We start from the raw sequence: 23,693 nt of genomic DNA, 5'->3' as shown, positions 1-23,693 counted from the left end.
GTGAGAGTGAGAGAGTGTGAGTGTGAGATCAAGAGTGTGAGAGAGAGAGAAAACAAAGCGAGAGAGCAAGAGTGAGAGAAAGAGTGTGAGAGAGAGAGAGAAGGCATGAGAGCAAGCGAGGGAGAGAGAGACAGCAAGGGAGCGAGAGTGTGTGGCAGTGACAGTGTGAGAGAGAAAGTGAGAGACAGAGTGTGAGCATGTGAGAGAGAGACTGTGTGACAGGGAGAGAGACTGTGAGAGAGGGAGTGTGTGAGAGAGGGGGAGCGTGAGAGACAGTGTGAGAAAGAGAAAGAGCGTGAGAGACAGTATATGAGAGCGAGAGAGAGTGTGAGAGAGAGAGAGAGAGAAAGAGAGAGAGAGAGAGAGAAGGTGTTAACAAAGTGTGGAGCTGGATGAACACAGCAGGCCAAGCACAGAGAGAGTGAGAGAGAGAGAGAGAGAGAGAGAGTGTGAGAGAGTATGTGAGAGACAGCGTGAGTTACAGTGTAAGAGAGAGTGTGAGAGAGAGTGATAGAGAGAGTGTGACAGAGAGAAAGACTGTGAGAGAGAGAGCGAGAGACAGTGTGAGAAACAGAAAGAGCGTGAGACAGTGTGAGAGAGAGAGAAACAGTGCGAGAGAGAGAGAGAGAGAGAGAGAGAGAGAGAGCGCGCAGGGGGGGTAACAAAGTGTGGAGCTGGATGAACACAGCAGGCCAAGCACAGAGAGACTGGCCATTTTGACGGAGTTGTATCTTGGGAAGTTGCCAATCAACTATTGTAATGCATGATTCTTAAATTGAGCAGCTGTATCACAGATAATTTGGAAGAGGATACAGAGGAGATTTACCAGGATTGGACCAAAAATGAGGGCCTTCAGTTATACTGAGAGGCTGCATTTGCTTTCCTTGGAGCAGAGAAGGTCAAGGTGAGACTAAAATTACAAAGAGATTGAAGTGTAAACAATCAGAAAAGAGTTCACATTTGCAGGAGGGTCAGTAAGTAGTGGCTGAGGGTTAAGGCAGCTGGCAAATGAACCACAGGAAGAGATCAAGGAAGTTCACTAGTTGGTGTGGCAAGATGAGCACAAACGTGTAAAAGGAAGTGAAAGCAGACTCAGTTGGAACTTACTACTGAGAGTGGATAAATACTTGAAAAGGGAAAGTTTAAAACACAGCTCAAGGGGAAATAGTGATAATAAAGTGTGGAGCTGCATGAACACAGCAGGCCAAGCAGCATCTCAGGAGCACAAAAGCTGACGTTTCGGGCCTAGACCCTTCATCAGAGAGGGGGATGGGGTGAGGGAACTGGAATAAATAGGGACAGAGGGGGAGGCGGACCGAAGATGGAGAGAAAAGAAGATAGGTGGAGAGGAGAGTATAGGTGGGGAGGTAGGGAGGGGATAGGTCAGTCCAGGGAAGACGGACAGGTCAAGGAGGTGGGATGAGGTTAGTAGGTAGGAGATGGAGGTGCGGCTTGGGGTGGGAGGAAGGGATGGGTGAGAGGAAGAACAGGTTAGGGAGGCAGAGACAGGCTGGGCTGGTTTTGGGATGCAGTTGGGGGAGGGGACAGGCTGGGCTGGTTTTGGGATGCGGTGGGGGAAGGGGAGATTTTGAAGCTGGTGAAGTCCACATTGATACCATTGGGCTGCAGGGTTCCCAAGCGGAATATGAGTTGCTGTTCATGCAACCTTCGCATGGCATCATTGTGGCACTGCAGGAGGCTCATGATGGACATGTCGTCTGAGGAATGGGAGGGGGAGTTGAAATGGTTCGCGACTGGGAGGTGCAGTTGTTTATTGCGAACCGAGCGGAGGTGTTTTGCAAAACGGTCCCCAATGGGGTTGGTTTCCCCAATGTAGAGGATGCCACACCGGGTACAATGGATACTGTACAACCTCTTCAAGGAGAAACAGTAACAGCTGGGCCAACCAGATCTTTCAAGGGCCAGTATGGACCGAGTAATGTCTTTCTGTGCAGAAGGATCACGTTGCAATTATACTGCCAAGGTGCTGGAGGTGAACTGAAAGCATGCCAGTCCTCTGGGAGTGGTACAGGCCAAGCACTCATTTAAACATTAGCAATAAAAGAAATACTTCTGTCAGTGCCACTTACCATGGGTGAGGACTGCAGTCATTCTTGTCTGTAGAACAAAACAAAAGGAATATTTAAATAAAACAATGAACAGAAACCTTAGACAAACACAGAGAATGCTGGAGAAACTCCGCAGGTCTGGCAGCATCTATGGAAAGAGAAACCGAGTTCACATTTCGAGTCCAGTAACCCTTTTTCTGAAGGAGGGTCACTGGACTCAATATGTGAGCTCGGCTTCTCTTCACAGACGCTGCCAGACCTGCGGAGTTTCTCCAGCATTCGCTGTGTTTGTTTGTAAAAGGAATATTCAACATTGTCAGAGAAATCTGAAAGTGCACTTAGCCTGTCGCAGTGAGGAAAGATAAACTCTCCATCACCAGCTCCCAGCCACCCAAGTCCCTGAAAACTCTATATCAAAGTCTAGTGCAGACCCTTGTAGACTGGTGCCTCCATTATGACATGAAGGACACCCCTGTCCCTTCAGGTGGAGGTAAAAACCTCCCCCCAGAGACAGTCACCAATCCTCAATGCTGCTCTGAGACCAGGGTCAAGGGGACATGCTTGCATTGTGCAGTGTTGAAGTACCAACTCACTCAGGCCTGAGAGATAAATCAATCACGCCAACACATCATGTCAATATGCTGTACCAAGCAGTGACAGAGTCATAGAGTCAGGCATTAACCAGCACAGAAACACACCGACCCTTCGATCTACCTCATCTGCACCGAACACATATCCTAAACTAATCCAGTCCCATTTGCCAGCATTTGGTCCATATCCCTCTAAACCCTTCCTATCCATGTACCCATCCAAAATCCTTTTAAAATGTTGTAATTGTACAGGCTTCCAACGCTCCCTCTGGCAACTCATGCCATACACACACCACCCTCTGCGTGAAAGAGTTGCTCCTTAGGTCCCTTTTAAATCTTTCCCCTCTCACCTTAAACCTATGCCCCTCTAGTTTTGGACTCCCCCGCCCTGGGGAAAAGACCTTGTCTGGACATCCTGTCTTTTGGACGAGATGCGAAAGTGAGAACCCTCTTGTATTAGGTACTATTTCAGAAAGAGGGCTTCTTCCTAACGACTAGAGAAATATTTATTCCCCAAATCAGTAGACCACAGAATCACAGAATCCTTACAGTGTGGAAGCAAGTCCTTTGGCCCAAAAAGTTCACCCCGCCCCTCACAGTATCCCACCCAAACCCATCCCCCATAACCCACCTAATCTACACATCCCTCGACACTATTAGCATGGCCAATCCTCCTAGCCTGCACATCTTTGGGCTGTGCGAGGAAGCCAGTGTACCCACGCAAGCTGTCACATTAAAACCTGCGGCACTTTGGCATTTTTAAGCTGGCTTCTGGAGGAAGTGTGGGAGAATGGGTGCCTCGCGCACAGCAATGATCAGTGGAACTTACTCTGATTGCAGGTTGGACCTTCCCAGCCTTCCTTACACACACAGGAAAAGGTATCACCACTTCCCACACATGTCCCTCCGTTCCTGCACGGGTTCGGGAGGCAACTACTGTTCTTGGCTGGAAGGAAGTACAATTACACGTCACATTGCTTCGACAGATACCAAATGCAAATAGTGAAAGATATGGAGAGATGGTGCAGGGAGGAAGGCCCTGGCTATATCCGAGCAAGGTCATTAGTACATACAAAGGTACTAGGAGGCTGTCCCGGGATCAGCATTGCTGCACAATCATGATGTAGAGGTGCCAGTGTTGGGCTGGGATGGACAAACTCAGATATCGCACAATGCCAGGTTATAGTCCAGGGATAGTAGGAACTGCCGATGCTGGAGAATCTGAGATAACAAGGTGTAGAGCTGGATGAACACAGCAGGCCAAGCAGCATCAGAGGAGCAGGAAGCCTGATGTTTCAGGTCTACACCCTTCTTCAGAAATCCTCAGCTTTCGTCAGCTTCCCTGCTCCTCTGATGCTGCTTGGCCTGCTGTGTTCATCCAGCTCCACACCTTGTTATTCCAGGTTATAGTCCAACAGGTTCATTTGAAATCACAAGCTTTCGGCGCGGTGTTGGACTCGGACCTGGTGTTGAGTGGCTTCAGACTTTGCAATATCATGAACAGCACTCGAATATAATGCACATGTCGGCCTGCTGATCTTTGCTCTACGCTCCCTGCCCCTTCCCACTCCAGCCGATCTACTTTACTCAATGTCAGGAATCCGAAAGAGTTTAGCCAGGGAAATTTCACAGAAGGTTTCTGGTTTGCTGATCAACTCAGAGATGCATCAGGGAACTTAAACAATCTCAAGGGCCAGTTTATTCCTCTGAAAATTGTTCTTCAATCCTGCGTACTCCCCACATTCCTGCTGACATTTCCTTGCATCCCAACATGGGGTTTCGAGATCAGCTCCGTGCGACCTCACTGGAAAACAGTGCGAGTTTTAAATGGGTCCCAATCAGATACCTGGACAGGTTTCCTTCATGGGCAAATTTCAGTGAGGCTGAAACAGGGCTGTCGGAAAGTTATGTCACAGCTGTACAGAACTATAGCCAGGCCACGTTTGGAAAATTGTGTAACAGTTCTGGTCACCACACTACCAGAAGGATGTGGATGGTTTGGAGAGGATGCAGAGCAGGTCTACCAGGAATGAGGTAGATAACAGTGTGGGGCTGGATGAACACAGCAGTTCCCATTATCTCTTACCAGGTTTGATGCCTGGTTGGGAATGTTTTTGTAATGAGGAGAGTTTGGATAAACTCAGATGAGGGGTGACCTGACAGAGGTCTACAAAATTATGAAAGGCATTGATAAGGTGGATAGCCAGGGTCTCTTTCCCAGCACAAAAAGGTCAACTACAAGACAGCATAGGTCCAAGGTGAGAGGGGGAAAATTTAGCGGAGGGTAAGTGCAGGGGAGCTTTTTCACACAGAGGGTGCTGGGTGCCTGCAGCACACTGCCTGTGGAGCTGGCAAGCTCATTAGCAACATTTAAGGCATTCTTCATAGGCACATAAACAGGAGGTGAACAGAGGGATAGAAACTGCAAAAAAGCAATAAGCAGTGGGCATAAATAAGGGTTAGGATTGGGCACAGGCATGGTGGGCGGAAGGGCTTGCTCCTGTGCTGTATTGTTCTGTATCGCTGCTTGTTCTTTGAGAAGGTGCTTTAGAAGTTGTACTACAGAAACAGAGGATGCCATGAGGAAGACAAACTCACCAAGATTGCAGGTACTGCCACCCCACTCTGGGGAACACGCACACCGAAAGGTATCTCCCACATCGTGGCATGTACCACCATTACTGCAGGTACTTTCATCGCATTGATTCTCTCCTACAAAAATAAACATCGACTGGCTAAATCATCACGGTCGGGCGGAAAAGCACAGCTCAAGTTCTGCATCAGCTAAGGCTTTCTAAATGGCAGAGTCACTTGATGGGCTGAATGGCGTACTTGTGCTCTATTTTTAAGGATGGTCCAAGAACTCGTATTCATAAATCACATTTAATGTACTAAGAACTCCCAACACAACAGCATAACCAACTCAACAAGACCTTAAGCCACAGACAGGAATGGAAGATCAAACACATGGTGCAAGAGGGAGGTTTCAAGAGAAGGGAAAGGAAAATGGAATCGGGATGATAAGGTTCATTGAGGGCACAACAGCTGATGCCAGAACAGAAAATGCTGGAGAAACTCAGCAAGTCTGGTAGCAGCCCAACAGAGTTAGAGATAACAAGGAGTAGAGCTGGATGAACACAGCAGGCCAAGCAGCATCAGAGGAGCAGGAAGGCTGACGGTTTCAGATCTAGACCCTTCTTCAGAAAATGAACCCTTTTTCTGAAGAAGTGTCTAGGCCCAAAACGTCAGCCTTCCTGCCCCTCTGATGCTGCTTGGCCTGCTGTGTTCATCCAGCTGTACACCTTGTTATCTCAGATTCTCCAGCATCGGCAGTTTCTACTATCTCAGAAACAGACAGAGTTAACTCTCTCTCTCTCTCTCTCTCGACACATACTGCCAGGACTGGCTGCGGTTCTCCAGTATTTTGTGTTTTTAGTTCTCAGAGGAAGGTAGTGCCTGGGCAGTCAACAGGTGTGGTCACTCGTGGGGTAGGGTGGGAAAGACAGATCAGCACAGACACAGTTTGAGGAGGGAGTGAGAGAGAGGACACAGAGGACCAAACTCACAGGGAGAACAAAATGGAATTTTAAATTCATCAACATTCAAGTTGAATAATAAAGTGTGAGATAACAAGATGTAGAGCTGGATGAACACAGCAGGCCAAGCAGCATCTCAGGAGCACAAAAGTTGACATTTCGGGCCTCGACCCTTCATCAGAGAGGGGGATGGGGTGAGGGAACTGGAATAAATAGGGAGAGAGGGGGAGGCGGACTGAAGATGGAGAGTAAAGAAGATAGGTGGAGAGGAGAGTATAGGAGGGGAGGTGGGGAGGGGATAGGTCAGTCCAGGGAAGACGGACAGGTCAAGGAGGTGGGATGAGGTTAGTAGGTAGGAGATGGAGGTGCGGCTTGAGGTGGGAGGAAGGGATGGGTGAGAAGAGGAACAGGTTAGGGAAGCGGGGACAGGCTGGACTGGTTTTGGGATGCAGTGGGTGGAGGGGAAGAGCTGGGCTGGTTGTGTGGTGCAGTGGGGGGAGGGGGCGAACTGGGCTGACTTTGGGATGCGGTGGGGGAAGGGGAGATTTTGAAGCTGGTGAAATCCACATTGATACCATTGGCTTGCAGGGTTCCCAAGCGGAATATGAGTTGCTGTTCCTGCAACCTTCGGGTGGCATCATTGTGGCACTGCAGGAGGCCCATGATGGACATGTCGTCTGAGGAATGGGAGGGGGAGTAGAAAAGGTTTGCGACTGGGAGGTGCAGTTGTTTATTGCGAACCGAGCGGAGGTGTTCTGCAAAGTGGTGCCCAAGCCTTCGCTTGGTTTCCCCAATGTAGAGGAAGCCGCACCGGGTACAATGGATACAATATAGCACATTGGCAGATGTGCAGGTGAACCTCTGCTTAATGTGGGAAGTCTTCTTGGGGCCTGGGATGGGGGTGAGGGAGGAGGTGTGGGGGCAAGTGTAGCACTTCCTGCGGTTGCAGGGGAAGGTGCCGGGTGTGGTGGGGTTGGAGGGCAGTGTGGAGCGAACAAGGGAGTCACGGAGAGAGTGGTCTCTCCGGAAAGCAGACAAGGGTGGGGATGGAAAAATGTCTTGGGTGGTGGGGTCGGATTGTCGATGGCGCAAGTATCGGAGGATGATGCGTTGTATCCGGAGGTTGGTGGGGTGGTGTGTGAGAACGAGGGGGATCCTCTTTGGGCGGTTGTGGCGGGGGCGGGGTGTGAGGGATGTGTTGCGGGAAATGCGGGAGACGTGGTTAAGGGCGTTCTCGACCACTGTGGAGGGAAAGTTGCGGTCCTTGAAGAACTTGGACATGTGGGATGTATGGGAGTGGAATGCCTCATCCTGGGAGCAGATGTGGCATTCCAACATTCAAGTTGGAGCCAGTCACCAGAGACTTGGGGGTGGAAGCACAGAGGAGCTGGATAAAGAAAGGGGCAGCGGGGTGAGTCTCGATGCAGCACTTGCTGGGAGGCAGTGATCACTTACTGGAGTGGCAGGTCTTTCCTTTCCAGTTATTTCTACATTCACAGTGGAAATCATTGACTCCATCCACACATCGGCCACTGTTAAGGCAGGGATTGGGGCTGCAATCGTTGAAGTCTGCAAAACAGGAGCCCCGCAAAGAGTTTGAGACTGTGAGCTCAACCTCAAACATGTAGACCACAAAAGTGAAAAATCACAAACTTAACTCCACCCGCAGAATGTTGGGGTACAGACAGACTAAAGGAAAAAGCATACAGATGGTAAATACAATTCAAATCTAATTACCTCACTGCCTTAGGGCGTTATTTAAAGGGTCAGGGGGGTGAGGGGGGTGCCGGGTGGCATAGTGATAACGTCACTGGGCTCATATTTCAGACAGTCAGGCTGATGCTGCCTGGCGAGGTAGGCTTAAAGACGAGGCTCAGTGATGGTAATCATGAAGCCATTACAGATTGTGAAGTGTATGTATGTTCTGGTGACTCCTTCCCTTTAGGGAAGAGAACCTCGTGTTCTTACCTGGTCTGGCCTACACGTGAATCCAGGCCCACATTTGAATCCAGGCCTACACGTGAATCCAGACCTACACGTCAATCCAGGCCTACACGTCAATCCAGGCCTACACGTCAATCCAGGCCTACACGTCAATCCAGGCCTACACGTCAATCCAGGCCTACACGTTAATCCAGGCCCACACGTGAATCCAGACCTACACGTTAATCCAGGCCCACACGTGAATCCAGACCTACACGTTAATCCAGGCCCACACGTGAATCCAGACCTACACGTGAATCCAGGCCCACACGTGAATCCAGGCCCACACGTGAATCCAGACCTACACGTGAATCCAGACCTACACGTCATTCTAGACCTACACATGAATCCAGGCCCACACGTGAATCCAGGCCCACACGTGAATCCAGGCCCACACGTGAATCCAGACCTACACGTGAATCCAGACCTACACGTCATTCCAGGCCTACACGTGAATCCAGGCCCACACGTGAATCCAGACCCACACGTGAATCCAGACCCACACGTGAATCCAGACCCACACGTGAATCCAGGCCTACACGTGAATCCAGGCCCACACGTGAATCCAGGCCCACATTTGAATCCAGACCTACACGTGAATCCAAACCTACACGTGAATCCAGACCCACACGTGAATCCAGGCCTACACGTGAATCCAGACCTACACGTGAATCCAGGCCTACATGTGAATCCAGACCCACAGCAATGTGGTCTACGCTCCATCATCCTCCGAAATGGCCAAGCAACCCCTCAGCTGTTTTAACCAACTCGGTTTTCAGAAAGGGCTGAAACTGGATAGACCATGGCACCAGAAACAGTAAACTCAGGCCTATTCTCCCGACTCTATACCATTTTCAATCTGTGCTGGGCTGGTCACATACAATAACGAGGTGTTAACCTGGTGAAGCTCCAACACAGGACTACGTGGGAGCAGGTAGTGACAGGGGATCAGATCTAGACTCTGCACTCCTACCACCTCAGTTGTGAATGGTAGTGGTCAATTAGAGAAATAAACAGGAGGAGGGTCCACAAATATCCCCATGCTCAATGGTAGGGCAGCCCAACACATTAGTGAGAGAGAGCCAGGTACTAAATTAGTAATTCACTTCTGCCTCGTCCACAGGTCCCCGGTGAGCACCCAATTCAATTCATTCAATGGGATATCAGGGTAAAACAGCTAGAGGCACAGGCTAGGGGCCCTGACAACATTCGGCAATAGTACTGAAGACCTGTGCTCCAGAACTTGACAAGCTCCTAGCCAAGCTGTTCCAGTACAGTTACAACACTGGGATCCACTGGTAACCACTGGCCAGGGGTCCTACTTGGTAAATAAGATGGTTGTGGTTGAGGGAGGGCAGACATCTCACTCCCAGGACATCTCTGCAGGAGTTCCTCAGGGTAGTGTCCTAGGCCCAACCATCTTCAGCTGCTTCATCAACGACCTTCCCTCCATTATAAGGTAAAGTTGATGATGATTGCACAGTGTTCAGCACTGTTTGTGACTCCTCAGATACTGAAGCAGTCCCTGTTAAATGCAACGAAATCTGGACAATATCCAGGCTTAGGCTGACAAGCGGTATGAGACATTTGTGCCACACAAATGCCAGGCTGTGACCATCACCAATAAGAGACACTGTAACCACAGTCCATTGACATTCAATGGTGTTACCATCACTGAATCCTCCACTGTCAGTATCCTGGGGGTTATCATTGACCAGAAACTCAACTGGACTCACCACATAAACACAGGGGCTACAAGAGCAGCCCAGAAGCTGGGAATACTGTGGTGAGTATCTCACCTCCTGACTCCCCAAAGCCAGACCACCATCTACAAGGCACAAGTCACTTGCCACTCCATCCAGGACAAGGCAGCCGCTTGATTGGCACCACATCCACAAACATCCCACTCCCTCCACCACCAATGCTCAGTAGCAGCAGTGTGTACTATCTACAAGATGCAGCAACTCACCAAAGACCCTCAGACAGCACCTTCCAAACCCAGGGCCACTTCCATCTAGAAGGACAAGGGCAGCAGATACATAGGAACACCCTCCAAGCCGCTCCCCATCCTGACTTGGAAATATATCGCTGTTCCTTCATTGTCACTGGGTCAAAATCCTGGAACTCCCTCCCCAAGGGCATCGTGGGTCAACCCACAGCAGGAGGCCTGCAGTGGGTCAAGAAGGCAGCTCACCCCCACCTTCTCAAGGGGCAACCAGGGATGGTTACTAAATGGAGAAACCAGCAAATATCCACATCCCTTCAACTTCAAAGATAAATGAACTGCTTTAACATTTAAGGAGCACTACATCGTTTGAGGATAAAATCTGCATTTTTAGTTGATGTCATTTAAAAGAAAACACCACGCTAATGCTAGATGTGGTGATGCTGCAGTACAGAAAACCGTGCTTGGTTGTAGAGACTGCAATCACCCACCAACAAGTGATCAAATCATCTGTTTCAGCGATAATGGGTTGAGACATGTGTGTGGACCAGGGCACCAACAGAGTTCTCCTGCCTGACTGCGAACAATGGAAGGGAGGCTCTTTTACATTGAGAGATGGTAGACAGTATCAGTTTAAAGTCCCAATCAAGGATAGCCAGCAGTTGCCACCCAGGTTGACAGGGCTGTTAAGAAGGCATACAGTGTTTTAGCTTTTATTAATAGAGGGATCCAGTTCCGGAACCAAGAGGTTATGGTGAAGCTGTACAAAACTCTGGTGCGGCCGCACTTGGAGTATTGTGTACAGTTCTGGTCACCGCATTACAAGAAGGATGTCAAAGCTTTGGAAAGGGTGCAGAGGAGATTTACTAGGATGTTGCCTGGTATGGAGGGAAGATCTTCCGAGGAAAGGCTGAGGGATTTGAGGCTGTTTTCATTAGAGAGAAGAAGGTTGAGAGGTGACTTAGTTGAAACATATAAAATAATCAGAGGGTTAGATAGGGTGGCCAGTGAGAGCCTTTTTCCTCGGATGGTGATGACTAGCAAGAGGGTACATAGCTTTAAATTGAGGGGTGATAGATATAGGACAGATGTCAGAGGTAGGTTCTTTACTCAGGAAGCATTAAGGGCGTGGAATGCCCCGCCTGCAACGGTAGTAGGCTCGCGAAGTTTAAGGGCATTTAAATGGTGACTGGATAAACATATGGATGATAATGGAATAGTGTAGGTTAGACGGGTTTCAGATTGGTTTCACAGGTCGGCACAACATCGAGGGTCAAAGGACCTGTACTGTGCTGTAATGTTCTACGTTCTATGTTCTACGTGTGTCCAGGTTGCAAGAGCTGAACCTCGGGCATTTCTTAAGAGTCCAGCGAGTTAGCATGTACTGCAAATGCAGGTCATCAGGGGAATATGCTTCAGATTGAAGGCTACATAATAGAATGCACAAACTGTTCTGTCATTATCCAGTGTGAGCTCACTGATTCCTGGCTGGGATATGTGAAATATTAATTGCTCACTCTCTTCCAAGGACTAAGGCTTGACTAAAATGTTTCAATATATTCATGCCACTTTTCCTCTTAACAACTGATTTTACAGCGTCACAGACTCATACAGTTCAGAAACAGACCTTTTGGTCCAATGCCTGAACGTAATCCCAAACTAAACTGGTCCCACCTGCCTGCTCCAGGCCCATATCCCTTCGAACCTTCCCAATGCATGTACTTATCTAACTGTCTTTTAAACATTGTGTTGTAGTTGACTTTCCACTGCACTTTTTCTTCTTTATTCATTCATAGAATGAGGGCGTTGCTGGTCAGGCAGCATTTATTGCCCACCCCTAATTGCTCAGATGGCATTTAAGAGTCATCCACATTGCTGCAGGTCTGGAGTCACATGTAGACCAGACCAGGTAAGCGCAGATTTCCTTCCCCAAAGGACATCAGTGGTCCAGATACTTGTAATTTTTTGATAATCGACATCTAGTCATCATTCAACTCTTAATTCCAGACTGTTGTGCAGTATCAAGCAGTCTGACAGAATTTAAGTTTCATCTCTTCTTCTGACTAAATAGTTGTTCCCGATGACTGGGAATGCAACAGCGCCCTGCTTTTTCACTCATGGCCCACAGCTCAGACAACTAGGAAACGGCTACTTTCAACAAGACAAGGGATTCATTCCTTGGCAGGCCAGGGAGAAAGGGACATAGAATGCTTATATAATAAATACAAACAAAATACCGGGGAGATGCTCACATACTTGGAGACGGTGAACAGTACACAGCACACAGACACCACGAGTGGTCAGTACACACCTATTTCACACAGTTCTCCTTCCCATCCATCGGGGCAAATACAATGGAAGGAATCGATCCCATCAATACATGTGCCTCCGTTTTCACACTGATTCAACGTGCAGTCATTGATATCTACAGAAAGACAATTCAAGTTACTGCAAAGACCAAACTAGGAAACACCAACCAACCTGCAACATTAGGTGGACAAGAAACTAACGTCAGCACTGTCCTATCAGACCCTCGATTTAGAGAGAGAGAGAGACGCCCAGTGGCAGTTTAGCCTGAGGGTCACCACGTCTCAGTTCTGAAGAAGGGTCACTGTGTTATCTTGGATTCTCCAACATCTGCAGTTCCCATTATCTCTGCTCCTCTCTCCACTCATGCTGCCAGATCTGTTGAGTCTCTCAAGCAATTTCTGTCTCTGTTTCAGGTTTCCAGAGGTTTCTTTTTGTTTGGAGCTAACCTGTGCCCTGCTCTTCTCCAGGACAATAGGTATGACATTTTTCTCATGCAACCCAGGAGAGGCGGGATACCTGTATTGAGGTTTCACCTGACCCACGTCACCTCCAACAATGCTGCATTCGCTCTGAATCGCACTGGACGACGAGCTCAAGCATCTGGCCCGGAGTCAGCTGGTTCCTGCTGACTTAGTTTCCAAGTTTCACAAAGTAGATAAAGGAGTTCACGCGGCCGGAAAATCCAGCTGACATGGGATGGCAGTGAACTGGGAATTGTCTGGTGTTGACGATTCAGAGCTCCCTTGCAACACGTTAAAAAACAAAGCTGGCCAAGCATCATGGGACAACGCTGACAGGGTCTTCACTTACTTTCATGGCAGTACATTCCGGTGAACCCTCGGTCACAGGTACAGGTAAAATTCCCAGTGGGCTGGCTGATGCACTTGCCATGGGGACCACAGACATTAGACGAGATGAGGCGAATACCATCCTGGCTGGTATTGCTGGAGACTGCTACAGTACAGCTGTCGATCACTGCAAAGGGACACCAATGTGTTATCAACAGGAGCGCCACACAACATCCACTATCCCTCAAATCTACTCCTCACCCCCACCACATCCCTCAGCACCCTGTAACTGCCCTGTGACTCATCAATGCTGTGTACTTCAGTGTTCTCCCCCGGTGGCTTGTTCCTAAAACTATTTCCCCTTTAGGTTAACACACTCTTTCCAACTTCCCCTCTCATTCCAGGCTCCCTGTGCTTTGCCTAATGATCCCTGTGATTTGAATCATCAACTGCAGCCGACAATTTCCTTCAATCAGTTTGGTCAACTCCAACTGCAGCTTCAACTCGGTCAAATGGAAATCCCTTTTCCGAATACAAACAAACCCAATTTCCTCAATTTAACGTGTTAATACTCCTGCCCACTGGTCTCCCTGCACTCTCCTGGGACCAGAACATCCTTGTCCTGATTAAAGACTAGGCCTGTGCTTCTTTGGATTGTGCAAAGTTAACAGGTGAGAAAGTAGCCTGGCTGCAATACCCTAATTTACACAAGACACTTCTGTCCTCGCACACTCTCTCTCACACGCACACACACACACACAGACCCCCAGACACACACACACACACACACACACACACACACACACACAGAACCCCAGGCACACACACACTCACATACACACACACGCGCACATGCACACACACACGCGCACATACATACACACTCACACTGCACACACACATACACCCATGCACGCGCACACACACACACGTGCACACACACACACACACACACGTGCACACACACACACACACACACACACACGTGCACACACACACACACACACACACAGAACCCCAGACACACACACACACAGAATCCCAGACACACACACCCATGCACACAGACACACACACAGAACCTCAGACACACACACACACACACACACACACACACATATACACACACACACGGAACCCAGACAAACACACACACACACACACACAGACCCCCAGACACACACATACACACACACACAGACCCCCAGACACACACACTCACTGACACATATACACGCACACCCACACACACACACAGGCACACCCACGCACGCGCACACACAGACATACACACCCAGAACCCCAGACACACACAGACACAGACAGACACACACACACAGCCCCCCAGACACACACAGAGACACACAGGAAGCATATCAAAGGCACAGTTCAAAGAGAGGGTAATTGAAGAGAGGAAGACATACAATCATCAAGCAGTCACACCAAAACCCAGAGGCACAGTGGATACTAACCCTGCAGACTGAATGTTCAGACATTGTGACTGTGATGTGGTCTACACTCATTCTACACAGTACAGTGGCTCAGTGGTTCGCACTGCAGCCTCACAGCGCCAGAGACCCGGGTTCGATTCCCGCCTCGGGTAACTGTCAGTGTGGAGTTTGCACATTCTCTCCATGTCTGTGTGGGTTTCCTCCGGGTGCTCCGGTTTCCTCCCACAGTCCAAAGATGTGCAGGCTCGGTGGATTGGTCATGCTAAATTGCCTGTAGTGTTCAGGGATGTGTAGATTAGGGGGGTAGGTCTGAGTGGGACTTGGTGAGCTGAAGGCCCAGTTTCCACACGGTAGGGAATCAATGATTCCTACTCTCAGCCTATGGTGGTAGGATGAGGTTTTATTAAAGCACACTGCGATTCCACCAAAGGTACTGGATGTAACTTGTTACCATTCATGGACAGACACTGCACTCTCTGGGACTGGAGGCACCATTTCTTCCTCAGACTGCTAACTCCCCGACATGTGTAATCTTAATGTGATTGGAGCAAGGTATAGGGGAGATGACAGAGGTAGGTTCTTCTCACAGAGAGTGGTGGGCGTGTGGAATGTGCTGCCAGTAGTGGGAGTGGAGTCAAATACTTCAGAGACTTTTAAGCGACTCTTGGATAGGCAGATGGGGGATAGTTGTTAAATGTAGAGTATGCAGGGTAGTTTGATCTTTGACTAGGATTATAGGTTGGCACAACATTGTGGGCCGAAGGGCCTGTACTGCGCCACACTGTTCTACGTTTGAGTAAAGCTCTTTCGGCCCATATTATAAATCGCCCCGTATGTGCTACTCCCTGAACGTATTCGTGTTTACCAGTTACTTACAACGTTGCCCTTTCGCTGTTCCCTGGCCTTGGTGCATCGTGGAGATCTTCTCACTATTGAGAGTGAGTGTGAAAGCAGACCCTGTGCCATTGCCAGGTGTGTGTGTCTACCAGTATACGTAGGGACCCCACTCCCTTCACACAGAGCTCACTTGATAAAGGCAGGTGGCTTCAAGGAACAGAAAAGCTTCATCAGAACCTGACTTGTGTAGTGTTTTGGTTGGAATTGAAAATTCACACAAAGGCCGAGGATTCCCTCACTTTCAAAAATGCAGCAACATTCGTAGACCTCAAGCATCACCTTGGAATAGCCTCCAGGCAGTCTAATAGCTCTCCTTCCCTAGCCAGCAGCATTGCCAAAGTCACCCTGGTACAGACAACATTTTGCAGCAGCCAAATCTGCCAGGAATGAGCAATTTGGAAACGAGACGCTATTTACTACTGATGGAGTATAGTGTAGTCACTTCACGGCCAACAGCAATGTTTTATAAACAGAATGACAGCCAGTCAGTTTCCTGGGCAACGACTGTCAAAGTAGAGAGTTCACGGCTCACCTAGCGCAGATTTTTCCTATCCTCTGGGCGGGGAGGCCCAGTGGCTTCAAGTCCCACCCGGCCCAGAGCCATGTAATATCTTTCGCTTCTGAAATATCTGGCCACTGATACCTTGGCAAGGTGCAGATCTGCAGTGGTCCTTCAGAAAAGAGCAATTCTTCCCCTCGTAGTCCTCGGGACATGCACAGTAATAATCTTCACCAAGTACGTAACATCTTGCTTCATTCTGACACGGGTTCGGATCACAATAATTGACTTTTCTCTGTGATACAGGGAGTAAAAGTGTAACAGTAAGATTCAGCAGAGCTATGAAACCTCACAGAAGCGCTCACCAATGCATCATTCTTGCATCCCCGCAATCAATTTAAGCAGTTTTCAATCTATAATCTTTGCTGAAATCACAGTCAATGCTCCTCTGAATTCCTCCTATCCTAAAGTCAAAACAGGTAACCCTTGTCTCCTCACAGCTCTGAAATGAAAAAACTTTTCACACCATTCTCTCGTTTATAATTAACACTTTGAAAAGCGTGGGCTTTCATCCTCTCTGTCCCTCCCACTATATACAGGTTGTGAAACCCATCATAATTATCTAAATGGCTGCTTCCTGATGGCCCCTGCCTTTCCTTCAGTCCAGCTGCATGATCCTGAACCCTCCACCTTCATTTCTCAAACCAAGAATCAGACTCTAGGTACGGGGCATGCAGAGAGCACAATATGAGGACTTCCTCATATCTGACCCTTTAAAGAATAAATCAACAATCTTTGAAAACTGAATCTATTAAACAACAGTTTGGAGGAGGGGTGAGTGAGCTGAGGCACAAAGGAATTGACTGCGCAAATAAAAAAAACTGCCTTTTTTCTAATCCCACCAGAGCACAGAGTAGATTAATTCTCAGCAGCTGTTGGGGATGGGTTTAAATAAAGACAGAAAGCCCCATGAAAGCCATACTGCTAAATAGGATAATCCCATGTAAGGCAATTCACTGCAGTAACCCTAATTGGTACACCTGAACATACTCAAAGTTGGTGGCGTCAAGAAAATGTTTTTGATTAAACAAAATTGCCCATCTTAAAGTCATAAAACAATTTAGACGGAACAAATCTGGGATGATACTGTACCACATCTGCTGGTAATGGCATTGTATGTTGTAGGGGAGCTCATTCAGCCCATCAATACTAGCTGCCCTCTGACTGAGCACCTAGTCTTGCTCTTCAATTATTCATTCACTTTCTCCTCTGGAAATTAGGACAGAATTTGATTCAAGCATCTTGTTCGGGAGTGTGTTTCTAATTTGTAACAACTGAGGGAAGCTGGAAAAGGAGACGGCCACTCTGCCCCTCAAGCCTGTTCCACCAGTCAGTCAATGTGATCACGGTGGATCTGTGGCTTAACTCCACAGACCGAACTCCTCCTGCCTTTGACCCATTCCCCTCAATGCCTTTCTATCTCAAATCTGAAATTATCAACTGATCCAGCATCAATTCTCTGAATGGAAATCGCTCTCATTGTACTGGATTCTTTGGACAATTTATCTTGAAACTGATGTCCTCTGGTTACAAATCTCCCGCTCACTCTAGAAACTGTACAAGTGCCATCACCATGAGGTCTGTTGATAGTGGCCATGAAGTAGACAGGTTGGCAAAGACAAGTATACATGGCACGCTTGGCTTTATTGGTCGGGGAATTGAGTACAAGAGTCAGGATGCCATGCTGCAGCTTTAGAAGACTTTAGTAGGCCACACTTGAGATTATTGTGTTCAGTACTGGTCGCCACATTACAGGAGGGATTGTGGAGGCTTTGGAGAGGGTGCAGAAGAGTTTACCAGCATGCTGCCTGGAGTAGAGGGTACGAGCTATAAGGAGAGGCTGGAAACACTCCTGGAGTTGTATTCTCTGGAGTGGCAGAGGCTGAGGGGAGACTTGATAGAAATCTGTAAAACAATGAGATGCATAGGTAGTGCAGACAGTAAGAATCTTTTTTCCCAGAGCTGCAATGTCTAAAACTAGGGGGTACACATTTAAGCTGCAATGGTGGTGGTGGTGGGGGTGGAGGTGGGGGGGAGGAGAAGAGTTCAATGGAGATGTAAGGGGCAAGTTTTTTACACAGAGAGTGGTAGGAGCGTGGAACACACTGCCAGGGATGATAGAACATAGAACATTACAGCACCGTACAGGCCCTTCGGCCCTCGATGTTGTGCCGACCTGTCATTCTGATCTGAAGCCCATCTAACCTACACTATTCCATATACGTCCATATGCTTGTCCATGATGGTTGGGGCAGATACAATAGGGGTATTTCAGGGGCTTTGAGATAGGCACATGAATACGCAAGGAACAGAGGGATGTGGACCAAGGGCAGGCAGCAGGGATTAGTTTCGTTTGGCTTCATGTTCGGCACAACGTCACGGGCCGAAGGTTCCCTTCTTGAGCTGTACAGCTCAATGTTCCCTGGCCAATCCCCAGTGCAGCAGAGAGACTTTGTACATAGGCAATGGCCAAGTATTGAACAGATGCTTTAGCTTTAATCAATTGAAAGGACATGATTCAGGCAGCAGAGAGGTGGAGGTGGAGATCAATCATTCCACCCTACTCCAATTTCCAATTGCATTACATTACCAGCAAGAGGCTGGGACTTGACTTACAGACATATACAGGAAGGCATGACATTGATCTGCCTTTAAGCATCGTCAGACTGGCTATTTCTGCACAGTGGTGATGGAAATAAGGCAGACCAGCTTTGTAAATCATGTTCAGTCCCAGTGAGAGATATGTCACCCCGACGTGCTGGCAGCAGTAATCACATTGTAACTGAACCAGCTCTCTGCAGGGGGGACCAGTCCCCAAATAGTCACCCCACTGTGCTGACCACCTCTGTCACACATCACATTACAAGGAGCCACTGTGGGACCATCACATTGCCCTGAAGATATTTGGGAGCTTTTCACGCGAAAACGAAGACAGCTCTTCTGAACGAGTCACAAACTCCAGAATGAGGTGTTGAGTGGATCTTTCCAGTTGCGGGGGGGGAGAATAAAGCTTAAGGTCTTTAAATAAAGACAGTTACAAGTAAAGCCAATTCTGGAAATGTTTCTTTACCAGAAGAGGGTGGTTAGGATGTAAAACTTACTGGTGCAGGGAACTGTCCATTGAACAGAACCCCTACGGTGCGGAAAGAGGTGACTCGGCCCATCTAGTCTACACCAACGCCCCAAGAGCGTCCCGCCCTACCCCTGTAACCCCGTATTTCTCATGCCTAACCCAACTAGCCCGCATACTATGAATGCTACAGGAAGATGTACTAAGGAGATTAGAGAAGTAATAGGGAGGAGGTTTACGTGAAGCTTAAATGTATGGTCAAAATTCTACGTAACATGCTGTGACTGGTCATCAGAGGTTGAATTTTGATACAAATTTATCTAGTCCATTGTAATGATGCTCTCAGAGTGGCCCACTTACTTTTAATGTACTCCTAATTACTCTGAATATTTTTCATTTCCAGACATCTATCTGCTCTCCTTTTGAATACCTGGTCAATAGACAATAGACAATAGGTGCTGGAGTAGGCCATTCGGCCCTTGGAGCCAGCACCACCATTCATTATGATCATGGCTGATCATCCACAATCAGTATCCTGTTCCTGCCTTATCCCCATAACCCTTGATTCCACTATCTTTAAGAGCTCTATCTGTCTCTTTCTTGAAAGTATCCAGAGAGTTGGCCTCCACTGCCTTCTGGGGCAGAGCATTCCATATATCCACCACTCTCTGGGTAAAGAAGTTTTTCTTCAACTCTATTCTAAATGGCCTACCCCCTATTTTTAAACTGTGTCCTCTGGTCCTGGACTCACCCATCAGCGGAAACATGTTTCCTGCCTCCAGATTGTCCAATCCCTTAATAATCTTGTACATCTCAATCAGATCCCCTCTCATCCTCCTAAACTCAAGTGTATACAAGCCCAGTCGCTCCAATCTTTCAACACATGATAGTCCCGCATTCCAGGAATTGACCTTGTGAACCTACGCTGCGCTCCCTCAATAGCCAGAATGTCCTTCCTCAAATTTGGAGACCAAAACTGCACACAATCCTCCAGGTGCGGTCTCACCAGGGCCCTGTACAGCTGCAGAAGGACCTCTTTGCTCCTATACTCAATTCCTGTTGTGATGAAGGCCAGCATGCTATTAGCTTTCTTCACTGCCTGCTGTACCTGCATGCTTGCTTTCATTGACTGATGTACAAGAACACCCAGATCTCGTGGTACTTCCCCTTTACCTAACTTGACTCCATTGAGATAGTAATCTGCCTTCCTGTTTTTGCCACCAAAGTGTATAACCTCACATTTATCCACATTAAACTGCATCTGCCATGCATCCATCCACTCACCTAGCCTGTCCAAGTCACCCTGTATTCTAATAACATCCTCCTCACATTTCACGCTGCCACCCAGCTTTGTGTCATCAGCAAATTTGCTAATAATGGTCGTGATTCTGTGACCTCCCCTATTCTCAGGCAGACATTCCATTCCCCAACAACTACCTGCAGGAGAAATTCACCACCAGCATCTCCCTCATTTCTCTTGCTGATTGTCTTATGCCTTGTTCTCTCTAATTACATATGCAGCAATCTCTTTCTAGGTGTATGTAAGACCTCACAATGTAGGAGGAAGACGAGACCATTTGGCCCAGTCTGCTCCAGCACGCACTCAGACTGCAGCTTATCTGAGAAACCTCAACTCCACTTCACTGGTTTTTCTCAATTCCCTTACATGTCAAAACCCCTCACACTGTTTTGTGGTCCATTTCCCCTGTTTATCCTGATAACAAAGACGTCTCAACACAGGATTACCTCCAATACCCTGACCTTGTCCTGGAAATACATCATCTCCAAATGTTGGGACTAGAGCCACACATTCGAGGAGATGTACAGCACGGAATCAGGCCCTTCAGTCCAACTCGCCCACGCTGTCCAGATATCCTAAATTAATCCAGTCCCATTTGCCAGCATTTGGCCATATCCCTCTAAACCCTTACTGATCATGTACCCATCCAGGTGCCTTTTAAATGCTGTAATTGTACCAGCCCCCACCACTTCCTCTGGCAGCTCATTCCATACATGCTCCATCCTCTGCGTGAAAAAATTGCCCTTCGGGTCCCTTTTAAATCTTTCCCCCCGTCACCTTAAACCCATGCCCCTCTAGTTTTGGACACCCCCATCCCAGGGAAAAGAGCTGGTCTATTTACCCTATCCATGTCCCTCATGATTTTATAAACCTATATAAGGTCACCCCTCAGCCTCCGACGCTCCAGGGAAAATAGCCCCAGCCTTTTCAGCCTCTCCCTGAAGCTCAAACCCTCCAACCCTGGCAACATCCTCATAAATCTTTTCTGAACCCTTTCAAGTTTAATAACATCTTTCCTAAAGCAGGGAGACAAGAACTGAATGCTGTATTCCAAAAGTGGCAGAACCAAAGTCTTGTACAGCCTCCCAACTCCTACACTGACCAATACAGGCAAGCGGACCAAATGGCTTCTTCACTGCCCCGTCTATTTTCAAGGCACTATGAACCTGCACCCCAAGGTCTCTTCGCTCAGCAACAATCCCCAGGACCTTACCGTACCACCTGTGAGATTAAACGTACAAGTCCTGCCCTGATTTGTCCTAGAAAATTTGTCCTGCATCTCACATTTATTTAAATGTTACATTTGAAAACTGCAGTCCATCAGGGCCAAAGAAAATAAAACTTTCTCGAAGAGTTAAATCTCCTTTGGAATTCCCATCCTTAAAAAGACAGCTGATGCCCAATCTTTAAATATGTTTAAGGCCAAGGTAGATTGATATCCAAAGAAATGAAAGATTTGTCACGGATGTACAAGAATGTAAAGTTAAGATTAAAATCAGATCAGCCAAGATCTTATTGAGTGACAGAGCAGACTTGGAAACCTGTGGAGGTACATTTGTAGGTCAGAACACTTCAGCACAATTTATTCCTCTCAAAACTAAAATCATGCAATTCAGAACAGTAAAATGATTAAACTCATTCAGAAATAGTCCATCTTAAAGCACTCTGGATTCTTATTTAGCAGATACTTCATACTGAAATTTTGTCATAAGGCCATAGAAAACATGCTGTCCAGATGCATCACAGCTTGGTATGGAAACTGCTCTGCCCAGGATCACAAGAAATTATAGAGATAGTAGGTACTGTCGATACTGCACAGTTTGAGACAAGGTGCAGAGCTGGAGGAACACAGCAGGCCAAGTAGCATCAGAGGAGCAGGAAAGCTTTTCTTTTCTGAAGAAGGGTCCAGACCCAAAACGTCAGCCTTCCTGCTCCTCTGATGCTGCTTGGCCTGCTGTGTTCCTCCAGCTCTACACCTTGTAACATCACAAGAAACTACAGTATTGTGAACACAGGCCAGTCAGTTGTACAACACAGAAACAGCCCTGGATGTGAGTTTGCTCGCTGAGCTGGAAGGTTAGTTTTCAGATGTTTCATCACCATTCTAGGGAACATCATCAGTGAGCCTCCGACAAAGCGCTAGTGTTATGTCCCGCTTTCTATTTATCTGGTTAGGTTTCCTTGGGTTGGTGATGTCATTTCCTGTTCTTTTTCTCAGGGGATGGTAGATTGATTTGGAGCCAGTGTGTTTGATGGAGTTCCGGTTGGAATGCCATGCTTCTAGGAATTCTCGTGCATGTCTCTGTTTGGCTTGTCCTAGGATGGATGTGTTGTCCCAATCAAAATGGTGTCCTTCCTCATCTGTATGTAAGGATACGAGTGATAGTGGGTCATGTCCTATCCTTACATACAGATGAGGAAGGACACCACTTTGATTGGGACAACACATCCATCCTAGGACAAGCCAAACAGAGACACGCACGGGAATTCCTAGAAGCATGGCATTCCAACCGGAACTCCATCAACAAACACACTGACTTGGAGCCAATCTACCATCCCCTGAGAAAAAGAACAGGAAATGACATCACCAACCCAAGGAAACCTAACCAGATAAATAGAAAGCGGGACATAACACCAGCGCTTCATCGGAGGCTCACTGATGTTACCTAGAATGGTGACGAAACACCTGGGAACACACCTTCAAGCTCAGTGAACCAGCTTATATCCGGAACAAAATAAAAGCCCACTCTCTTGTGGACCGAGAGGAGGACAGCGCTGTGTTGGAGGTGGAAGGAAGACGTCGGGTTGGCTGTGCACCCTTGCAACCGGTGGATCTTAATGCTGGCTTCAGCCTTACGCTGGTTCAGGGGAGCAGTCAACCTGCAATGATGGCTGCGGCAAGTGCTCGTGCCCCAGGTCAGGGGGTCCGGAACACCATCCGCGTTTCCGTGAAGAAGGTGGATGAAGGTGCACCTGTGGACCGCACCTTCTTCGTGAAGAGGGTCCTGTTGGACTGTTGCAGATTCTCTGCTGCGGACATTTACTGCCTGCAGGATTTCCCCGGAGGAGGTCTTTATGATGTGACCTTCAGGAGTGCCAAGCTTTGCGAGCGCTTCCTGGAGGTTTTCAAGGAGAAAGGAGGTGAGGGCCCCCTCTCTGTATTGACCGCTGTCCCACTGTTTGTGATGCCAGCGC

The 23,693-nt window shown here is 48.0% G+C and overlaps 1 protein-coding gene across 2 annotated transcripts in view; it reads right to left on the bottom strand.

Annotated features, from left to right (window-relative positions):
• The window catches only part of jag2b (jagged canonical Notch ligand 2b), a 291,811-nt gene that overhangs the window by 26,280 nt on the left and 241,838 nt on the right, over window positions 1-23,693 (bottom strand). For both annotated transcript variants that reach the window (XM_059648926.1, XM_059648927.1), the window contains 7 exons: window positions 16,213-16,363; window positions 13,244-13,408; window positions 12,435-12,548; window positions 7,651-7,764; window positions 5,258-5,371; window positions 3,489-3,605; window positions 2,091-2,118 (listed from right to left, as the gene is read on the bottom strand). In XM_059648926.1, the coding sequence (XP_059504909.1) occupies window positions 2,091-2,118; window positions 3,489-3,605; window positions 5,258-5,371; window positions 7,651-7,764; window positions 12,435-12,548; window positions 13,244-13,408; window positions 16,213-16,363 (803 nt within the window). The remainder of the gene's footprint in view (window positions 1-2,090; window positions 2,119-3,488; window positions 3,606-5,257; window positions 5,372-7,650; window positions 7,765-12,434; window positions 12,549-13,243; window positions 13,409-16,212; window positions 16,364-23,693) is intronic.

Source organism: Stegostoma tigrinum, chromosome 10 (assembly GCF_030684315.1).
Source record: "Stegostoma tigrinum isolate sSteTig4 chromosome 10, sSteTig4.hap1, whole genome shotgun sequence".
Taxonomy (NCBI): Eukaryota; Metazoa; Chordata; class Chondrichthyes; order Orectolobiformes; family Stegostomatidae; genus Stegostoma; species Stegostoma tigrinum.
The sequence above is the reverse complement of the archived record's forward strand: the minus strand, read 5'-3'. Positions and strand labels throughout refer to the sequence as shown.